We start from the raw sequence: 18,913 nt of genomic DNA on the forward strand, positions 1-18,913 counted from the left end.
TCAATCTTAGACCATAAGACAAAGGAGCAGAAGTTGGCCATTCGGCCCATCGAGTCTGCTCCGCCATTTTATCATGAGCTGATCCATTCTCCCATTTAGTCCCACTCCGCCACCTTCTCACCATAACCTTTGATGCCCTGATTACTCAGATACCTATCAATCTCTGCCTTAAATACACCCAATGACTCGGCCTCCACTGCCACCCATGGCAACAAATTCCATAGATTCACCACCCTCCGGCTAAAAAAATTTCTTCACATCTCCGTTCTGAATGGGCGCCCTTCAATCCTTAAGTCATGCCCTCTCGTACTAGACTCCCCCATCATGGGAAACAACTTTGCCACATCCACTCTGTCCATGCCTTTCAACATTCGAAATGTTTCTATGAGGTCTCCCCTCATTCTTCTAAACTCCAAGGAATACAGTCCAAGAGTGGACAAACGTTCCTCATATGTTAACCCTCTCATTCCCGGAGTTATTCTGGTGAATCTTCTCTGTACCCTCTCCAACGTCAGCACATCCTTTCTTAAAGAAGGAGCCCAAAGCTGCCCACAGTAGTCCAAGTGAGGTCTTACCAGTGCCTTATAGAGCCTCAACATCACATCCCTGCTCCTATACTCCATTCCTCTAGAAATGAATGTCAACATTGCATTCGTCTTCTTCACCACCAACTCAGCCTGGAGGTTAACCTTAAGGGTATCCTGCACGATGACTCCCAGGTCCCATTGCATCTCAGAACTTTGAATTCTCTCCCCATTTAAATAATAGTCTGCCCATTTATTTCTTCTGCCAAAGTGCATAACCATACACTTTCCAACATTGAATTTCATTTGCCACTTCTTTGCCCATTCTCCCAATCTATCTAAGTCTCTCTGCAGACTCTCTGTTTCCTCAGCACTACCGGCCACTCCACCTATCTTCGTATCATCAGCAAATTTAGCCACAAAGCCAACTATTCCATAATCCAAATCGTTGATGTACAACGTAAAAAGAAGCGGCCCCAACACGGACCCCTGTGGAACACCACTGGTAACCGGCAGCCAACCAGAATAGGATCCCTTTATTTCCACTCTCAGTTTCCTGCCAATCAGCCAACGCTCTATCCATGTATGTAACTTTCCCATAATTCCATTGGCTCTTATCTTGTTAAGTAGCCTCATGTGTGGCACCTTGTCAAAGGCCTTCTGAAAATCCAAATATACAACATCCACTGCATCTCCCTTGTCTAGCCTACTTGTAATTTCCTCAAAAAAATTGCAATAGGTTTGTCAGGCAGGATTTTCCTTTAAGGAAACCATGCAGAGTTCTGCCTATCTTGTCATATGCCTCCAGGTACTCCATAATCTCATCCTTGACAATCGACTCCAACAACTTCCCAACCACCAACGTCAAGCTAACAGGTCTATAATTTCCTTTTTGCTTCCTTGCCCACTTCTTAAATAGCAGAGTGACATTTGCAATCTTCCAGTCCTCCAGAACCATGCCAGAATCTATTGACTTCTGAAAGATCATTGCTAATGCCTCCGCAATCTCCACAGCTACTTCCTTCAGAACACGAGGGTGCATTCCATCTGGTCCAGGAGATTTATCTACCCCTAGACTATTCAGCTTCCTGAGTACTTTCTCTGTCGTAATTGTGACTGCACACACTTCTCTTCCCTGACACCCTTGAGTGTCTGGTACCCAGAAGATGTCTTCCTCAGTGAAGACTGATGCAAAATACTCATTCAGTTCCTCCGCCATCTCCTTATCTACCATTACAATTTCTCCAGCATCATTTTCTATCAGTCCTATATCTACTCTCACCTGTCTTTTACTCTTTATATACTTGAAAAAGCTTTTAGTATCCTCTTTGACATTATTTGCTAGCTTCCTTTCATAGTTCATCTTTTCCCTCTTAATGACCTCCTTAGTTTTCTTTAGTAAGGTTTTAAAAATTACCCAGTCCTCTGTCTTCCCACTAATTTTTGCTTCCTTGTATGCCCTCTCCTTTGCTTTAACTTTGGCTTTGACTTCTCTTGTCAGCCACGGTTGCATCCTTTTTCCATTTGAAAATTTCTTCTTTTTTGGAATATACCTGTCTTTCACGTTCCTCACTTCTTGCACAAATTCCAGCCACTGCTGCTCTGCCGTCCTTCCCGCCAGTGTCCCTTTCCAGTCAACTTTGGCCAGTTCCTCTCTCATGCCACTGTAATTTCCTTTACTCTACTGAAATACCGACACATCGGATTTTGGCTTCTCTTTTTCAAATTTCACAGTGAACTCAATCATGTTATGATCACTGTCTCCTTAGGGTTCCTTCACCTCAATGTCTCTAATCACCTCAGGTTCATTACACAATACCCAATCCAGTACAGCCGATCCCCTAGTAGGCTCAACAACAAGCTGTTCTAAAATGCCATCTCACAAACATTCTACAAATTCTCTCTCTTGAGATCCAGTGCTGACCTGATTTTCCCAATCCACTCGCATGTTAAAATCCCCCACAATTATCATAACACTGTCCTTCTGACAAGTCTTTTCTATTTCCTGTTGTAATTTGTAGTCCACTTTCCTGCAGCTGTTTGAAGGCCTATAAATAACTGCCATCAGGGTCCTTTTACCCCTGCGATTTCTTAGCTCAACCCATAAAGATTCTGCACCTTGCGATCCTATATCACCTCTTTCTAATGATTTAATATCATTTCTTACCAATAAAGCCACGCCTCCCCCTCTGCCTACCTTCCTATCCTTCCGATACATCGTGTATCCTTGGACGTTCAGCTCCCAGAGACATGCATCCTTTAGCCAGGTCTCAGTGATGGCCACAATATCATACCTGCCAATCTGTAGCTGTACAACAAGATCATCCACCTTATTCCTTATGCTGCGTGCATTTAAGTACAACACCTTAAGACCAGTATTTGATACTTCTTGCTTTGATTTCACTGCAACTTTATTGCACTGCAACTCATCCCAATGGCTACAAATTTTCCCCATCACCTGCCTGTGGTTCCTGACATCTTTACTGCTCACTATCTTAGATTTATTTCTGTTTTCCCCCTCCTCCGCTCTATCATTCCAGTTCCCAACCCCCTGCCAAATTAGGTTAAACCCTATTTAACAGCTCTAATCTTTCCTCCAGGTCCTCCAGATCTGGTGTCATCCTTTTCTCTGTACTCTTTCAACCTTGTTTAAGTCTTTCCGAAAGATAGATGACCAAAACTGCACACAATACTCCAAATTAGGCCTCACCAACATCTTATACAACTTCAATGTCACATCTCATCTTCTGTACTCAGTACATTGATTTATAAAGGCCAATGTGCCAAAAACATTCTTTACAACCCCATCTTCCTGTGACACCACTTTCAGCAAATTATGTACCTGGTATTCCCAGATCCCTTTGTTCTACCATACTCTTCAGTGTCCTACCATTCACTGTGCAAAACCTACCTTGGTTTTTCCTACCAAAGTACAAAGCTTCGCACTTGTCTGCAGTATATTCCATCTGTTATTTTCAGTCCATTTTTCCAGCTGATGCATACCCCTCTACAAGCCATGATAGCCTTCCTCGCTGTCCACTGCACCCCCAGTCTTGGCGTCATCCAGAAATTTGTTGATCCAATTAACCACATTATAATCCAGATTATTGATACAAATGAAAAACAACAAAGGACCCAGCATCAATCCCTGCAGCACACCACTAGTCACAGGCCTTCAGTCAAGAGAGGCAACCTTCTACATCCACTCTCTGACCTCTCCCACAAAGACAATGTCTCAGCTAATTTACTACCTCATCCTGAATGCCAAGTGACTGAGCCTTCCTGACTAGCCTGCTATGCGGGACCTTGTCAAATGCCTTGCTAAAGTCCACATAGACAACATCCACCGCCTTGTCTTCATCTGCTTTCTTTGTAACTTCCTCAGAAAACTCCGTAAGATTGGTTGCTCATGTCCTACCACACACAAAACCATGTTGACTATCCTTAGTCAGTCAATGCCTATTCAAATATTTATATATCTGGTCCTTTAGAATACCTTCCAATGACTTTCCAACAATTGATGTCAGATGTTCTGGTTTCTGTTTAGAGCCTTTTTTAAACAGCAGAACGCTGGTTATCCTCCAGTCCTCTGGTACCTCTCCTTTTTACTAAGAATGTTTTAAGTATCTCTGCTAGGGCCCAGCAATTTCTGCATTTTGTCTGCAGTAGGGCCCGAGGAAACACCTTGTCAGGTCCTGGGGATTTATTCACCCTGATTTGCTTCAGGGTAGCAAACACCTCCTCCTCTGTAATCTGTACAGACTCCATGGAATTGATGCCGCTTTGCCTCACTTCTATAGACTCTGTATCGATCTCTCGAGTAAATACAGATGCAAAGGATGCATTTAAGAGCTCCCATATTTGTTTTAGCTCCTCACATAGATGATCATTCTGGTCTTCCAGGGGACACATTTTGTCCCTTGTAATCCTTTTATTCTTAACATACCTGTGAAATCCCTCACCTTGTCCTCGAGAGCAACTGCTGGTGAGTCAGTATCCTGGCAAAAACTACACCATGAAGTCAAAAGAACACTCCAAACAACTCTGCAAAAGGATTGAAAAGCACAAGTCAGGAAATAGATAGAAGAATATTTCCAAGTCACTGAATATCCCTTGGAGTATAGTTAGGACAATCATCAAGAAATGGAAAGAAACATGGCACAGCTGTAAATCTGCCTAAATCAGGCCACCCTCAAAAACTAAGTGACCATGCAAGAAGGGGACGAGGCGGGGGAGACCATCAAGAAACCTATGACAACTCTGGAGGAGTTCAGTGGCTGAGATGGGAAGAGACAGCGTATACAACAACTGTTGCTGGGTGCTTTACCAGTCACAGCTTTATGGAAGAGTGGCAAAGAAAAAGCCACTGTTGAAAAAAACTCATATGAAATCTCGGCTAGGGTTTGCTAGAAGTTATGTGGGAGACTCTGAAGTCAACTGGAAGAAAGTCGTACGATCTGATAGAACCAAAATTAAGCTCTTTGTCCATCAGACCAAACATAAGCCAAACACTGCACATCATCAAAACACACCATTCCTACCATAAAGCATGGTGGTGGCTGCATCATGTTTGGAGATGCTTCACTGCAGCAGGCCCTGGAAGGCTTGTGAAGGTAGAGGATAAAATGGATGTAGCAAAATACAGGGAAATCCTGAAGGAAAACCTGATGCAGTCTACAAGAGAATTGTGACTTGAGAAAAGATTTGTTTTCCAGAAAGACAGTGACCCCAAGCATAAAGCCAAGGGTACACAAGAACAGCTTAAAAACAAAGTTAATGTCTTGGAGTGGCCAAGTCAGAGTTCAGACCTCAATTCAACTGAGAATTTGTGGCTGGACTTGAAAGGGGTCCTTATGTAGTCTTGCAGGGCTTGAGCAGTTTTGTAATGGGGGGAAATTGCAGTGTAATGGGGGGAAATTGCAGTGTGCAGATCTGCAAAGCAGATAGAGACCTATCCACACAGACTCAAAGCTGCAATTGCTATCAAAGGTGGATCTACTAAATACAGACTTGAAGGGAGTGAATAATTATGCATTCAATTATTTTGTGTTCTGTAATTAATTTAGATCATTTTGTAGAGATTTGTTTTCACTTTGACACAGACGAGTCTTCCTCTGTTGATTGATGTCAAAAAAGCCAAATTAAATCCAGTGATTCAATGTTGTAAAACAATAAAACATGAAAGTTTCCAAGGGTAGGTGAGTATTTTTGATAGGCACTCTATTTCTTATTCTAATGTATAGCTTTAATTACTATGTTCCATGATAATAATAACAATAATAAAAACTATAAATTACAAGAGATTGTAATTTCACGTGAACTCATAGAAGCAGGTGGTAGGTGAGCACACGAGCGGCTGGTGCAAATCACAAGTCCCGTTTATTCAACCATTGATGCCAGGCAGGCAATCTCTGAAACATATTGATAATGGCTGGGGTCACCATCTTGAAAAAGCACTGCTCAGAAAAAGGCAATGGCAAGCCAGTTCTGAAGAAAAATTTGCCAAGTACAATCATAGTGATACTATATGGCACATAACGAACAAATGATTGCAATGTACTGCAGTCTCAAAACAACAAGTTTCACCACATATGCCAATGATATTAAACCTGATTCTGATTGTGATTTCTTTATTTTCCTGTGAATGTTTGCAAGAAAATGAATCTCAAAGTAGTGAATGGTAACATATACATGCTTTACTACACTTAGACTTTTATTTGAGCTATCTGATATTGAATGGCACTATGGTAAGTCTATATATAGTAACTTGGGGTACAGATCATTTGAATGGGACATACAGTAAATAGGGTGAATGCATGCAGGCTTTTTCTCCTTAAACTGGGTGAGATTAGAACTAGAGACAGAGTTAGGGTGAAAGGTAAAATTTAAGAGGAAGCTGAGGGAGAATCCTTCACTTGGATGGTGGTGCAAGTGTGGAACGAGATGCCAGCGAAGGTGGTGGAAGCGGGTTCAACCGTCACATTTAAGAGAAGTTTAGATAGGTGGCGGATGACAGTGATATTGAAGGCTACAGTCTAGGTACAGGTAAATGGGACTAAACAGAAAACTAGGTCAGCATGGACTAGATAGACCAATTGGCCTGTTTTTATGTTGTGTTCAGTAACTCTGTGTTTTATGTTTCTACTGCATTGTAAAATAATCATGGCATGAAATATCTTAAGACACACTCAGGCATAAAATTCATGTTTTTATCATAAAAAGTAGTGAATATAGCCCAGTCCATCACGGGTAAAGCCCTCCCCACCACTGAGCAGATCTACTTGGCGTTGTCACAGGAAAGCAGTATCCATCATCAGGGAACCCACCATGCAGGACCCGCTCTCTTCTCGCTGCTGCCATCAGGAAGAAGGTACTGGGGCCTCAGGACTCGCACCACCAGGCACAGGAACAGTTATTACCCCTCAGCCATCAGGTTCTTGAACCAAAGGAATAACATCACTCATCTTCACTCACCCCATCACTGAACTGTTTCCATAGCCTATGGACACACTTTTCAGGAGTCTTCATCTCATGTTCTTGATAATTATTGCTTATTTATTTATTATTGTTATGATTTATTTCTTTTTGTATTTGCGCAGGTTGATTTCTTTTGCATACTGGTTGAATGCCCAAGTTGATGCAGTCTTCCTTTGATTTTGTTATGGTTATTATTCCATAGATTGACTGTGCCTGCAAGAAAATGAAATTCAGGGTTGTATATGGTGACATATATGTCCTTTGAGCTTTGTACTAAGCCTGTCTTGAAATGACCATGTATATTGAGTGCAATGGAAACAACAGTTACTGCAATGCTATCAAAGTGCTGCATCCCAGGTTCAAACTTGCTGCAGTAGGTAACAAGTTTCTACATTCTCCCCATGATCTTGTGTGTGTTTCAGTTTCATCCCACTCTCCAAAGGTGCACAGGTTAGTAGGTTTCGAGAGCTGCTCGCAAAAATGTCACCCTGTGTTGCCAGCGCCATTGTGGATCTCAGTTGGTCACATGGGTGTAATTAAGCGGCATGGGCTTCTTGGACTGGAAGGGCTTCTGAACACGCTGTACCTTTAAAATAAAAACATAAAAGTTATGAAAGACTTTTGCTGTATCAAACAACAGTGGTTAAAGAATCTGCCAGCTTGCTTTTGGCAATGTTGAAAGATGAATTTGTAAATTACATTTGCCAATAAAAGTTTTTCTGCTGTCTATGACAGAATCCCAGGTTCCTGACCAGCCAAGTTCTCTTCATGTCAGACCTCTGACAACGAGCATTGTGATGAGCTGGACGCCACCATTAAACCCTAACATAGCAGTCCGAGGTTACATCATCGGTTACGGAGTGGGCAGTCCCTACGCTGAGACGGTGCAAGTCGACAGCAAACAGCGATACTTTTCTATTGAAAACCTAGGTAAATGTCATCTGAACGTTGCTTCTATAGATTCAGATTAATTTATTTATACTTGTACATTGAAATACATCACATTGACATCGAAACACGCAGTCAAGGCCAGCACAGTAACATAGCGGTAGTGAACGGGTTTGTACATCTCCTCTTGAGCACGTGGGCTCCCCCTGGGTGCTCTAGTTTCCTGCCACATTCCAAAGATGTACGGGTTAGTAGCTTCGTTGGTCACGCGGGATCATTGCACCAGAAGGGTCTGTTATCATGTCGTATTTCTTTAAAAAAAGATTTGTTTGAATTAACAACCAACATAATTTAAGGAAGTGCTGAGGGCAGTCCACAAGTGTTGCCACACAAGAAGATTATGGATGTCTTTATAAAAGGAATAGACTGATAAAAAAAGGAATAAAAATTTAATTGTGATTCAATAATGTTAGCAAGAACTTGCCTTATGGAAATATTTTAACAGGCAAAACTTAATGTTATAAATATTAGCTCGATTTATCACATGTACATTGAAATATTGAAACATGGTGAAATGAGCTGTTTGCGTCAAAGACCAACATAGTCTGGGGATATTCTGGGGGCAGCCTGCATGTGTTGTCATGCTTTTTTAAATGGGAAGAAAATTCAAAAATCTGAAGTGCGAAAGGATTTGGGAATCCTCATGCAAGATTCCTTAAAGGTTAACTTGCAGGGTAAGTCAATGTTAAGAAGGCAAATGCAATGTTAGCATTCACTTCGAGAGGACTAGAATAGAAAAGCAAGGATGAAATGCTCAGGTTTTATAAGGCATTGGTTAGTCCGCACAGATTATTGTGAGCAGTTTTGGGTCCCCTATCTGATAAAAGTATGTGCAGGTACTGGGGAGAGTTTAGAGGACATTCATGAGAATGACTCCAGGATCAAAAGAGGAATGTGAGAGGAATGTAAGAGGAGCTTTTGATGGCTCTGGGACTGTACTCACTGGAGTTTGGAAGAATGAGGGAGAATCTCACTGAAACCTACCGAACATTGAAAAGTCTGGATAAAGTGGATGTGGAGAGGATGTTTCCTATAGTGGGGGAGTTGAGGACCAAAACGCCTATTTGAAACAAAGGTGAGGAAAATTTTCTATAGCCAGGTGGTGTATCTGCGAAATTCATTGGCACAGACGGCTGTGCAGGCCAAGTCATTGGTAGAATGGGCAAAAAGTTGGCAGACAGAGTAGTGCTGGGAGATTATGATAATGCATTTTGATAAAAGGAACAGCAGTGTGGACTATTATCTAAATGGGGAGAAGGATCAAACATCAGAGATGCAGAGGGACTTGAGAGTCCTCATGCAAGACTCCCAGAGGGTTAATTTACAGTGGTCTCTGGTGAAGAGGGCAAATGCAATGTTGGCATTTATTTCAAGGGAATAGAATATAAAAGCAATGCTGATGCTTTTTAAGACTCAAAATAGGCCGCTCTTGGAGTATTGTCAAGAGTTTTGGGCTCCATATCTCAGAAAGGTTGTGTTGTCATTGGAGAGAGTCCAGAGGAGGATTACAAAGATGATTCCGGGGAATGAAGGGGTTAACATATGAGGAGCACTTGGCAGTTCTGGGCCTGTACTCATCGGAACTTAGAAGAATGCGGGGGATCGCTTTGAAACCTATCAAATGTTGAAAGGACTAGATAGAGTAGATGTGGAGAGGATGTTTCCTATGTTAGGGGTATCCAGAACTAGGGGGCACAGCCTCAAAATTGAGGTAACAGAGATTTTAGAATAGAGGTAAGGAGGAATTTTTTAGCCCAAGTGTTGTGAATCTCTGGAATGGTCTGGCACAGACGGTGGTGGAGGCCAAGTCAGTGGGTATAATTAAGGCAGTAGTTGATAGTTTCCTGATCGGTCAGGGCACCAAAGGATATAGTAAGAAGGCAGGTGTATGAAGTTGAGTAATTCTGCTCCTATGTTTTGTGGTCTTATGGTCTCATTGGGTATACTTAAGGCAGAGGTTGTTAGATTCTTGATTAATCTGGGCATCAAAGTTTATGGAGTGAAGGAAGGAGAGTGGAAACAATATACTGCATGCATTCAAATATAGCCCCTTCAGTCCTGTATTCATCACCCTTTTCGATTTTGCCCCCATGTTCCACTTCAACACATCCCACTAACTGCAATGTTGTCCTGTTACCTGCCTGTCCTTCCTTTGTCTCACTGCACACTGTATCGACTTGCACAGTATACCAGATGCTCAATCCTTAGCCCCATCACTCTGGTTTCCATCCCCCTGCCAACTTAGTGTAAACCCTCCCCAATAGCTCTAGCAAAGCTGCCTGCGAGGATATGGGGCCCCCCTGGGTTCAGGTGTAACTCGTCCTCTTTGTACAGGAATCATGGCAGACCATGTGGTCTTCTCAGATTCAGTCTGATACCAGGATCCCCACCAGCTGTGCCATCCCTCTTCTCTGTGGTGCATTTGTTTTTCTCTCTCAGTCTTGTTATCAACGCTCAGTGGAAAGCAAACCACTTGGTTTTGTAACTGCGCTGCACGTAACCACAGAAACTGCAGAGTTTTGGACATAGCTTAGCACATTATCGAAACCTGCCTCCTCTCTATGGACTCTGTCTAATAGGCAGCATAATCAAAGATCACACCCACCCCCGGACAATCTCTTTTTTCCCCGTTCACTTCGGACAAAAAATGTGCTTACAGAAGCCTGAAAGCACATACCATCAGCCTCAAGAACAGCTTCTCTACCACTGTTATCAGATTCTTGAACAGACCTCTTCTTCGATAAACTGGTCTCTTGGCTTCAATATCTATGTCGTTGTGATCTTGCACTTTATCGTTTACCTGCACTGCACTTTTTCTGTAGCTTCATTCTGCATTGTCGATGGTTTACTTTGTTTACAACACACCGTGTAATGATTTTATCTGTATGAACGGTAAGCAAGACAAAGTGTTCAATATGTCTCAGTACGTGACAGTAACCAACAAACTGTGCTGCTGAGAAAAGATTATTTTCATGGGATTTATAACTTGGGTAAACATGTCTAGTGATTATCTGTGTGTGTCTATTTCTCTGTTTACGTATATATATATATATATATGTATGTGTGTGTGTGTGTGTGTGTGTGTGTGTTTGCTGTACGTGGTGTGTATGTGTCTCTGTGTGTGAGTGTGTATTTGCTCTACATGGTGTGTTTGTGTCTCTATGTGTGAGTGTGTGTTTGCTGTACGTGGCGTGTATGTGTCTATGTGTGTGAGTGTATTTGTTGTACGTGGTGGGTATGTGTCTCCATGTGTGAGTGTGTGTTTGTTGTACGTGGCGTGTATGTGTCTATGTGTGTGAGTGTATTTGCTGTACGTGGTGTGTATGTGTCTCCATGTGTGTGAGTGTGTGTTTGCTGTATGTGGTGTGTATGTGTCTATGTGTGTGAGTGTATTTGCTGTAAGTGGTGTGTATGTGTCTACGTGTGTGAGTGTATTTGCTGTACATGGTGTGTAGGTGTCTCTATGTGTATGTGTGTGTTTGTGCATAGTTGGAGTGTATATCTCTATGTCTGTGACTGTGACCTTGTTACTTCACCGTGACTCCCACAGCCTGCTGCCCAGTGGGTGCTCTCGGAAGGTGGTCCTCACTCTGGTAGCAATTGCCTCCTCAACTTACCTGCAAGACCAGAGCTGCAGGAGGGCGCAGATTGGAGGAAACATAGGGGCGGGGGGGACATAGGGGTGGAGGGGGTGAATGGAGGGTGCGGATTGTAGGGGACGCAGGGGTGGGGGGGGCATAGGGGTGGAGGGGGTGCATGGAGGGTGCAGATTGGAGGGGACATAGGGGTGGAGGGTGAATGGAGGGTGCGGATTGGAGGGGACGTAGGGGTGGAGGGAAGGGTGAATGGAGGGACTTGCAGACCCTCAGTTCCAGACTGAGATCACCCTTGTGTTAAGTACATCAGCCAAAACAACAGGAGGTCCTGACTGACTCAGACTCGGACACCCACTGGGCTTCCGAAGGCCGGGGGTGGGGGGCCCTCGGAAAGCTTCCTTTGGGTGAACCAGCAGGGAGGGAAGGTTGAAAGGGAATCCCTCGGAGCAGGGATGAGGGGGGCTATCCAGGTCTGAACTCATGAATACAGGGGATGAAAGTGTTCAACCCTTGCCGTGAGCCCCTGCTACTCTTTGGGTGTGCCACCCTAGGAACTCAGATCCCTCCAGGAGAATTGTGGAGAGTGACTCTGGGTGGTCCACGGGGGAGTCACATAAAGGGCCAATCGAGACCTGTGACTGTCTTCTGCACGGCCCAACCCACCTACGACATGTGCACTCAAGTTGGGTGGAGTCCAAGAGGGTAGTTTCCCCAAGGAGCTCGGGATACCAGGATCCCGGGGCTGGTTTGGTGCCACCAGAGAATATGATGTGTGAAGGACACACCAACAGTGGCTGTCAGCACTTGGAAGAATCGGCCTGATTCTGGCACCAGAATGTATAATGAGACCTGGGTGTCATTATACACCAGTCATTGAAAGTGGGCATGCAGGTACAGCAGGCGGTGAAAAAGGTGAATGGTATGCTGGCATTCATAGCAAGAGGATTCGAGTACAGGAGCAGGGAGGTACTACTGCAGTTGTACAAGGCCTTGGTGAGACCACACCTGGAGTATTGTGTGCAGTTTTGGTCCCCTAATCTGAGGAAAGACATCCTTGCCATAGAGGGAGTACAAAGAAGGTTCACCAGATTGATTCCTGGGATGGCAGGACTTTCAAATGATGAAAGACTGGATGAACTAGGCTTATACTCGTTGGAATTTAGAAGATTGGGGGGGATCTTATTGAAACATATAAAATCCTAAAGGGATTGGACAGGCTAGATACGGGAAGATTGTTCCCGATGTTGGGGAAGTCCAGAACGAGGGGCACAGTTTGAGGATAAAGGGAAGCCTTTTAGGACCGAGATGAGGAAAAACTTCTTCACACAGAGAGTGGTGAATCTGTGGAATTCTCTGCCACAGGAAAGAGCTGAGGCCAGTTCATTGGCTATATTCAAGAGGGAGTTAGATATGGCCCTTGTGGCTAAAGGGATCAAGGGGTATGGAGGGAAGGCTGGTACAGGGTTCTGAGTTGGATGATCAGCCATGATCATACTGAATGGCGGTGCAGGCTCGAAGGGCCGAATGGCCTACCCCTGCACCTATTTTCTATGTTTCTATGTTTCTACCAGTGGGAAGACTCCTCAGAGCCTGCTGGTGTCAGACAAAGATCCTTCCTCTATTCTGGGAGATCTTGGTACCAGTGTGTACCGGGGTTTACCCGATGGTGTGGCCTGAGAGGACAGTGACTGGTTGCCAAGTGACCTTAACCTGCCCCTCCCACTCTGCACCACCGGGTGGAACAACCGGGGGATCCTCGGAGACGCTGTTTGCCACAGTGTCATGGTGGAGCCCCTAGCCACCATTGGTTGACCACATGGACTGGGCCCTCTCCAGTGCCAGTGTGGTCATGTCAAACAATGCCGAGTTGAGCCTGGTGTTGGAGCAGGTTTGGTTCCTAATGCTGATGCAGGGACATGGAGATGGGACATGAAGATCACTCCTGGAGGAGAATTTCACCAAGAAACATTCAGAGCAAACAACTTCAGGCAGAGCTGGTCGGGACGAACATGGAAACATAGAAAATAGGTGCAGGAGTAGGCCATTCGGCCCTTCGAGCCTGCACTGCCATTCAGTATGATCATGGCTGATCATCCAACTCAGAACCCTGTACCAGCCTTCCCTCCATACCCCTTGATGCCTTTAGCCACAAGGGCCATATCTAACTCCCTCTTAAATATAGCCAATGAACTGGCCTCAGCTCCTTCCTGTGGCAGAGAATCCACAGATTCACCACTCTCTGTGTGAAGAAGTATTTCCTAATCTCAGTTCTAAAAGGCTTCCCTTTATCCTCAAACTGTGCCCCTCGTTCTGGACTTCCCCAATATTGGGAACAATCTTCCTGCATCTAGCCTGTCCAATCCCTTTAGGATTTTATATGTTTCAATAAGATCCCCCCTCAATCTTCTAAATTCCAATGAGTATAAGCCTAGTTCATCCAGTCTTTCATCATTTGAAAGTCCTGCCATCCCAGGAATCAATCTGGTGAACCTTCTTTGTACTCCCTCTATGGCAAGGATGTCTTTCCTCAGATTAGGGGGCCAAAACTGCACACAATACTCCAGGTGTGGTCTCACCAAGGCCTTGTACAACTGCAGTAGTACCTCGCTGCTCCTGTACTCGAATCCTCTTGCTATAAATGCCAGCATACCATTCGCCTTTTTCACCGCCTGCTGTACCTGCATGCCCACTTTCAATGACTGGTGTATAATGACACCCAGGTCTCGTTGCACCTCCCCTTTTCCTAATCGGCCAGAATTCAGATAATAATCAGTTTTCCTGTTTTTGCCACCAAAGTGGATAACCTCACATTTATCCACATTAAATTGCATCTGCCATGAATTTGCCCACTCACCTAACCTATCCAAGTCACCCTGCATCTTCTTAGCATCCTCCTCACAGCTAACACTGCCGCCCAGCTTCGTGTCATCCGCGAACTTGGAGATGCTGCATTTAATTCCCTCATCCGAGTCATTAATATATATTGTAAACAACTGGGGTCCCAGCACAGCCTTGCGGTACCCCACTAGTCACTGCCTGCCATTCTGAAAAGGTCCCATTTATTCCCACTCTTTGCTTCCTGTCTGCTAACCAATTCTCCACCCACACCAATACCTTACCCCCAATACCGTGTGCTTTAAGTTTGCACACTAATCTCCTGTGTGGGACCTTGTCAAAAGCCTTTTGAAAATCCAAATATACCACATCCACTGGTTCTCCCCTATCCACTCTACTAGTTACGTCCTCAAAAAATTCTATGAGATTCGTCAGACATGATTTTCCTTTCACAAATCCATGCTGACTTTGTCCGATGATTTCACCGCTTTCCAAATGTGCTGTTATCACACCTTTGATAACTGACTCTAGCAGTTTCCCCACCACCGATGTTAGGCTAACCTGTCTATAATTCCTCAGTTTCTCTCTCCCTCCTTTTTTAAAAAGTGGGGTTACATTAGCCACCCTCCAATCCTCAGGAACTAGTCCAGAATCTAAAGAGTAGTTTTGAAAAATTATCACTAATGCATCCACTATTTCTTGGGCTACTTCCTTAAGCACTCTGGGATGCAGACCATCTGGCCCTGGGGAATAATCTGCCTTTAATCCCTTCAATTTACCTCACACCACTTCCCTACTAACATGTATTTCCCTCAGTTCCTCCATCTATCTCACTGGACCCTCTGTCCCCTACTATTTCTGGAAGATTATTAATGTCCTCCTTAGAGAAGACAGAACCAAAGTAATTATTCAATTGGTCTGCCATGTCCTTGCTCCCCATAATCAATTTACCTGTTTCTGTCTGTAGGGGACCTACATCTGTCTTAACCAATCTTTTTCTTTTCACATATCTATAAAAGCTTTTACAGTCAGTTTTTATGTTCCCTGCCAGTTTTCTCTCATAATCCTTTGTCCCCTTCCTAATTAAGCCCTTTGTCCTCCTCTGCTGAACTCTGAATTTCTCCCAGTCCTCAGGTGAGCCACTTTTTCTGGCTAATTTGTATGCTTCTTCTTTGGAATTGATACTATCCCTAATTTCCCTTGTCAGCCACGGGTGCACTACCTTCCTTGATTTATTCTTTTGCCAAACTGGGATGAACAATTGTTGTAGTTCATCCATGTGGTCTTTAAATGCTTGCCATTGCATATCCACCGTCAACCCTTTAAGTGTCATTTGCCAGCCTATCTTAGCTAATTCACTTCTCATACCTTCAAAGATACCCTTCTTTAAGTTCAGAACCTTTGTTTCTGAATTAACTATGTCACTCTCCATCTTAATGAAGAATTCCACCATATTATGGTCACACTTACCCAAGGGGCCTCTCACGACAACATTGCTAATTAACCCTTCCTCATTGCTCAATACCCAGTCTAGAATAGCCTGCTCTCTAGTTGGTTCCTCGACATGTTGGTTCAAAAAACCATCCTGCATACATTCCAAGAAATCCTCTTCCTCGGCACCCTTACCTATTTGGTTCACCCAATCTATACGTAGATTGAAGTCACCCATTATAACTGCTGTTCCTTTATTGCACACATTTCTAATTTCCTGTTTAATACCATCCCCAACCTCACTACTATTGTTAGGTGGCCTGTACCCAACACCCACCAGCATTTTCTGCCCTTTAGTGTTATGCAACTCTACCCATATCGATTCCACATCTTCCCGGCTAATGTCCTTCCTTTCTATTGCGTTAATCTCCTCTCTAACCAGCAATGCTACCCCACCTCCTTTTCTTTCATGTCTATCCCTCCTGAATATTGAATATCCCTAAATGTTGAGCTTCCATCCTTGGTCACCCTGGAGCCATGTCTCTGTGATCTCAACTATATCACATTCATTAATAACAATCTGCACTTTTAATTCATCCACCTTGTTACGAATGCTCCTTGTATTGACACACAAAGCCTTCAGGCTCGCTTTTACAACTCTCTTAGTCCTTATACAATTATGTTGAAAAGTGGCCCTTTTTGATTTTTGCTCTGGATTTGCCGGCCTGCCACTTGTACTTTTCACCTTACTACTTTTTGCTTCTACCCTCATTTTACACCCTTCTGTCTCTCTGCACTGGTTCCCATCCCACTGTTGTGATGGACAACACCCATCGACACACAGAAAAGGCAACTATTAAAATTAGAAATAAAACAACATGAAAACAAATTTAGAAGTGGAAGTGTGAACCCTCAGACCCCAGGATAGGAAAGGTCGCGCCGCGAGAGAGATGGTTTCCCACCTCAGTCGGACCCAAGTGATAACGTTCAGTCAACCTGTGGAGGGGAACGTTAGCAACTGTCATGTTTAACACTGAGAGATGGATGGGATACAGAGGAACCAGCCCGGGGAGCATCAGTTGATTTGCAATCGGGATCTGGTGTCTCGAGCTTATATTATGGACTGGTCTTTCACCGGCTCACACAGTTTCCCTGCACTCACCCCAAAGCCGTGGTTTCCAGCAGTCTTGTCTCTCTGGGAGAAGAAAGAGAAAGCCAGACAATGACTGGACCAATTACACTTTGAGTCATATACTTAGGCAGCATGAGAACCCGTCCACTCCTTCACTACCCTGTGTCGCCGCTATCCGGGAACCTTGTCCTTATACTCCTCAGTCTCTCTGTTCTACAACACTCCCTGGGCCCTCTCGTTCATTGTGCTCTGGTTTACATTCCCAGAATCTTTCACGTAGTACTCCTCGAGTTACATTCCACCAGCCATTCCTTGGCCCACTTTCTCAGCTGGTCTCCATCCATTGTGACTTTTGACTACCCTCACTTTCACCACACACCAATTTTGGTATAATCCACAGCCTCAATAATTGTTTGACCTACATTTTCCTCCAAATTGTTAACACATGTGATAAACAACAGATCTCTACAAGACAACAAGACTATTTACACTTCTAGATTCAGACTGAGGGTGAAATGTTGCCTGAGAATTAAAGGTGGTGGATTTCCCGATCTGCAAGTGAACATTGGACACCATCTTCAGACCTGACATCACTGAAGGGCCTTTGTTGACATGGCCTTGGGATCAGCTCCTTAACAAAGGCTCAGGATCAACAAAAACAGTGGGCCCCACATAGTAATTACCCATGTTTACCCAGAGTTCACCTCCAAATCCCAACAACTAATTTATCATCTCTTCCAAGGATAATCACTCTAATCATTGCCCCCTGAAGGAATGGAAGGAATTAGAACTTTGTATCACTGTTGCTGGAGTTCTCTCTATCTCAGGGAGTCTCTCCATTTTGTGCAGTTTCTTCTTTCACCTTCAGACAACTCTACCTACTCTTCATGTCTGTCTCTCTGCTCTTCAGAGTTTTAATGTGGAAGATTTAGTTCAGGAAAGTCAGTCACATGTGGGATGAAGTCCCACCAAGGACCAAGTTCCTGATTCTCAGGAAGAGGCCATTGTGGTGCCGCTACAATGAATTCTCCACAGATACTCCATGTTCTTCTCTGTCCTCATTCTCTCCATCTCTAACTCAACATCTCTCAGCACCTTCAGCCAGTTGAAACATGTGTTCTCCTCCACATCCATCTCACTGTTTTCTGATATGGAAGGTGCAGTTAGGGAAAAGTATTTGAGGCCACAATGAAATCCCATGGAGGGAAGAATTCCAGAATTCAAGATAAAACCTTTAGGCTTATTATGGTGCAGCTAGGTTGTAGGTTTGAATCCACCAGGCCCTGACTTGATCAGTGCCACTCCGTTGAGAACAATTGTGAGCATATCAATCCAAAAAACAGGTTTGTCACTTAGAGATGAGGAAAATTTCAACATCACTGTCTGAGGAACAGCAAAATCTGTAGCCCATAATGAGTCTGTGTCTACACCAGCCCCCTGATCGGCAAACCATCCTCCAGCCATGCTAAGGGTGGTTGTTCTGCCTCTGGTCTTCTTCTTCTCCGCCTTCTTCTTGTTTTACGGTGGTTGGCACCCAGCTTAATGGTGCATTACCGCCACCTTCTGCTCCGCAGTGTGCAATAGACTTACATTCCAAATTCCTTCACCCAATCACACACACATATATACCCTAACCTACATTTTATCCTCTCATCTTTGGCCATCCTAGTACCCTACTCCTGCTTATTCATCATATCCTATAAAAACCCTTGTACCCCTTAAGAAAGCTAAAAATACTCTGACCAGTGCTTTCTCACCCATGCCTAGCATCCCTTTTAATGTGAATTCCTGCACCCCCAATTCCCTTAGATTGATTCTCATCATCTCTCTCTGTATCCCATACTTCCTGCAACTCAGAACTATATGTTCTACTGACTCCTCTTCCTGACATTCCTCACACAATCCTGTCTGCTGTTTCCCTATCATTTTCAATGTTTTGTTTAATGCACAGTGCCCCAGCCTTAACCTAG

The 18,913-nt window shown here is 44.0% G+C and overlaps 1 protein-coding gene across 3 annotated transcripts in view; it reads left to right on the forward strand.

Annotated features, from left to right (window-relative positions):
• Window positions 1-18,913, forward strand: part of dcc (DCC netrin 1 receptor) — a 1,425,388-nt gene that overhangs the window by 1,211,947 nt on the left and 194,528 nt on the right. For all 3 annotated transcript variants that reach the window (XM_063042623.1, XM_063042621.1, XM_063042622.1), the window contains exon 15: window positions 7,737-7,931. In XM_063042623.1, coding sequence (XP_062898693.1) covers window positions 7,737-7,931 — 195 coding nt within the window. The remainder of the gene's footprint in view (window positions 1-7,736; window positions 7,932-18,913) is intronic.

Source organism: Mobula hypostoma, chromosome 3 (genome assembly GCF_963921235.1).
Source record: "Mobula hypostoma chromosome 3, sMobHyp1.1, whole genome shotgun sequence".
In the NCBI taxonomy this organism is placed as follows: Eukaryota; Metazoa; Chordata; class Chondrichthyes; order Myliobatiformes; family Myliobatidae; genus Mobula; species Mobula hypostoma.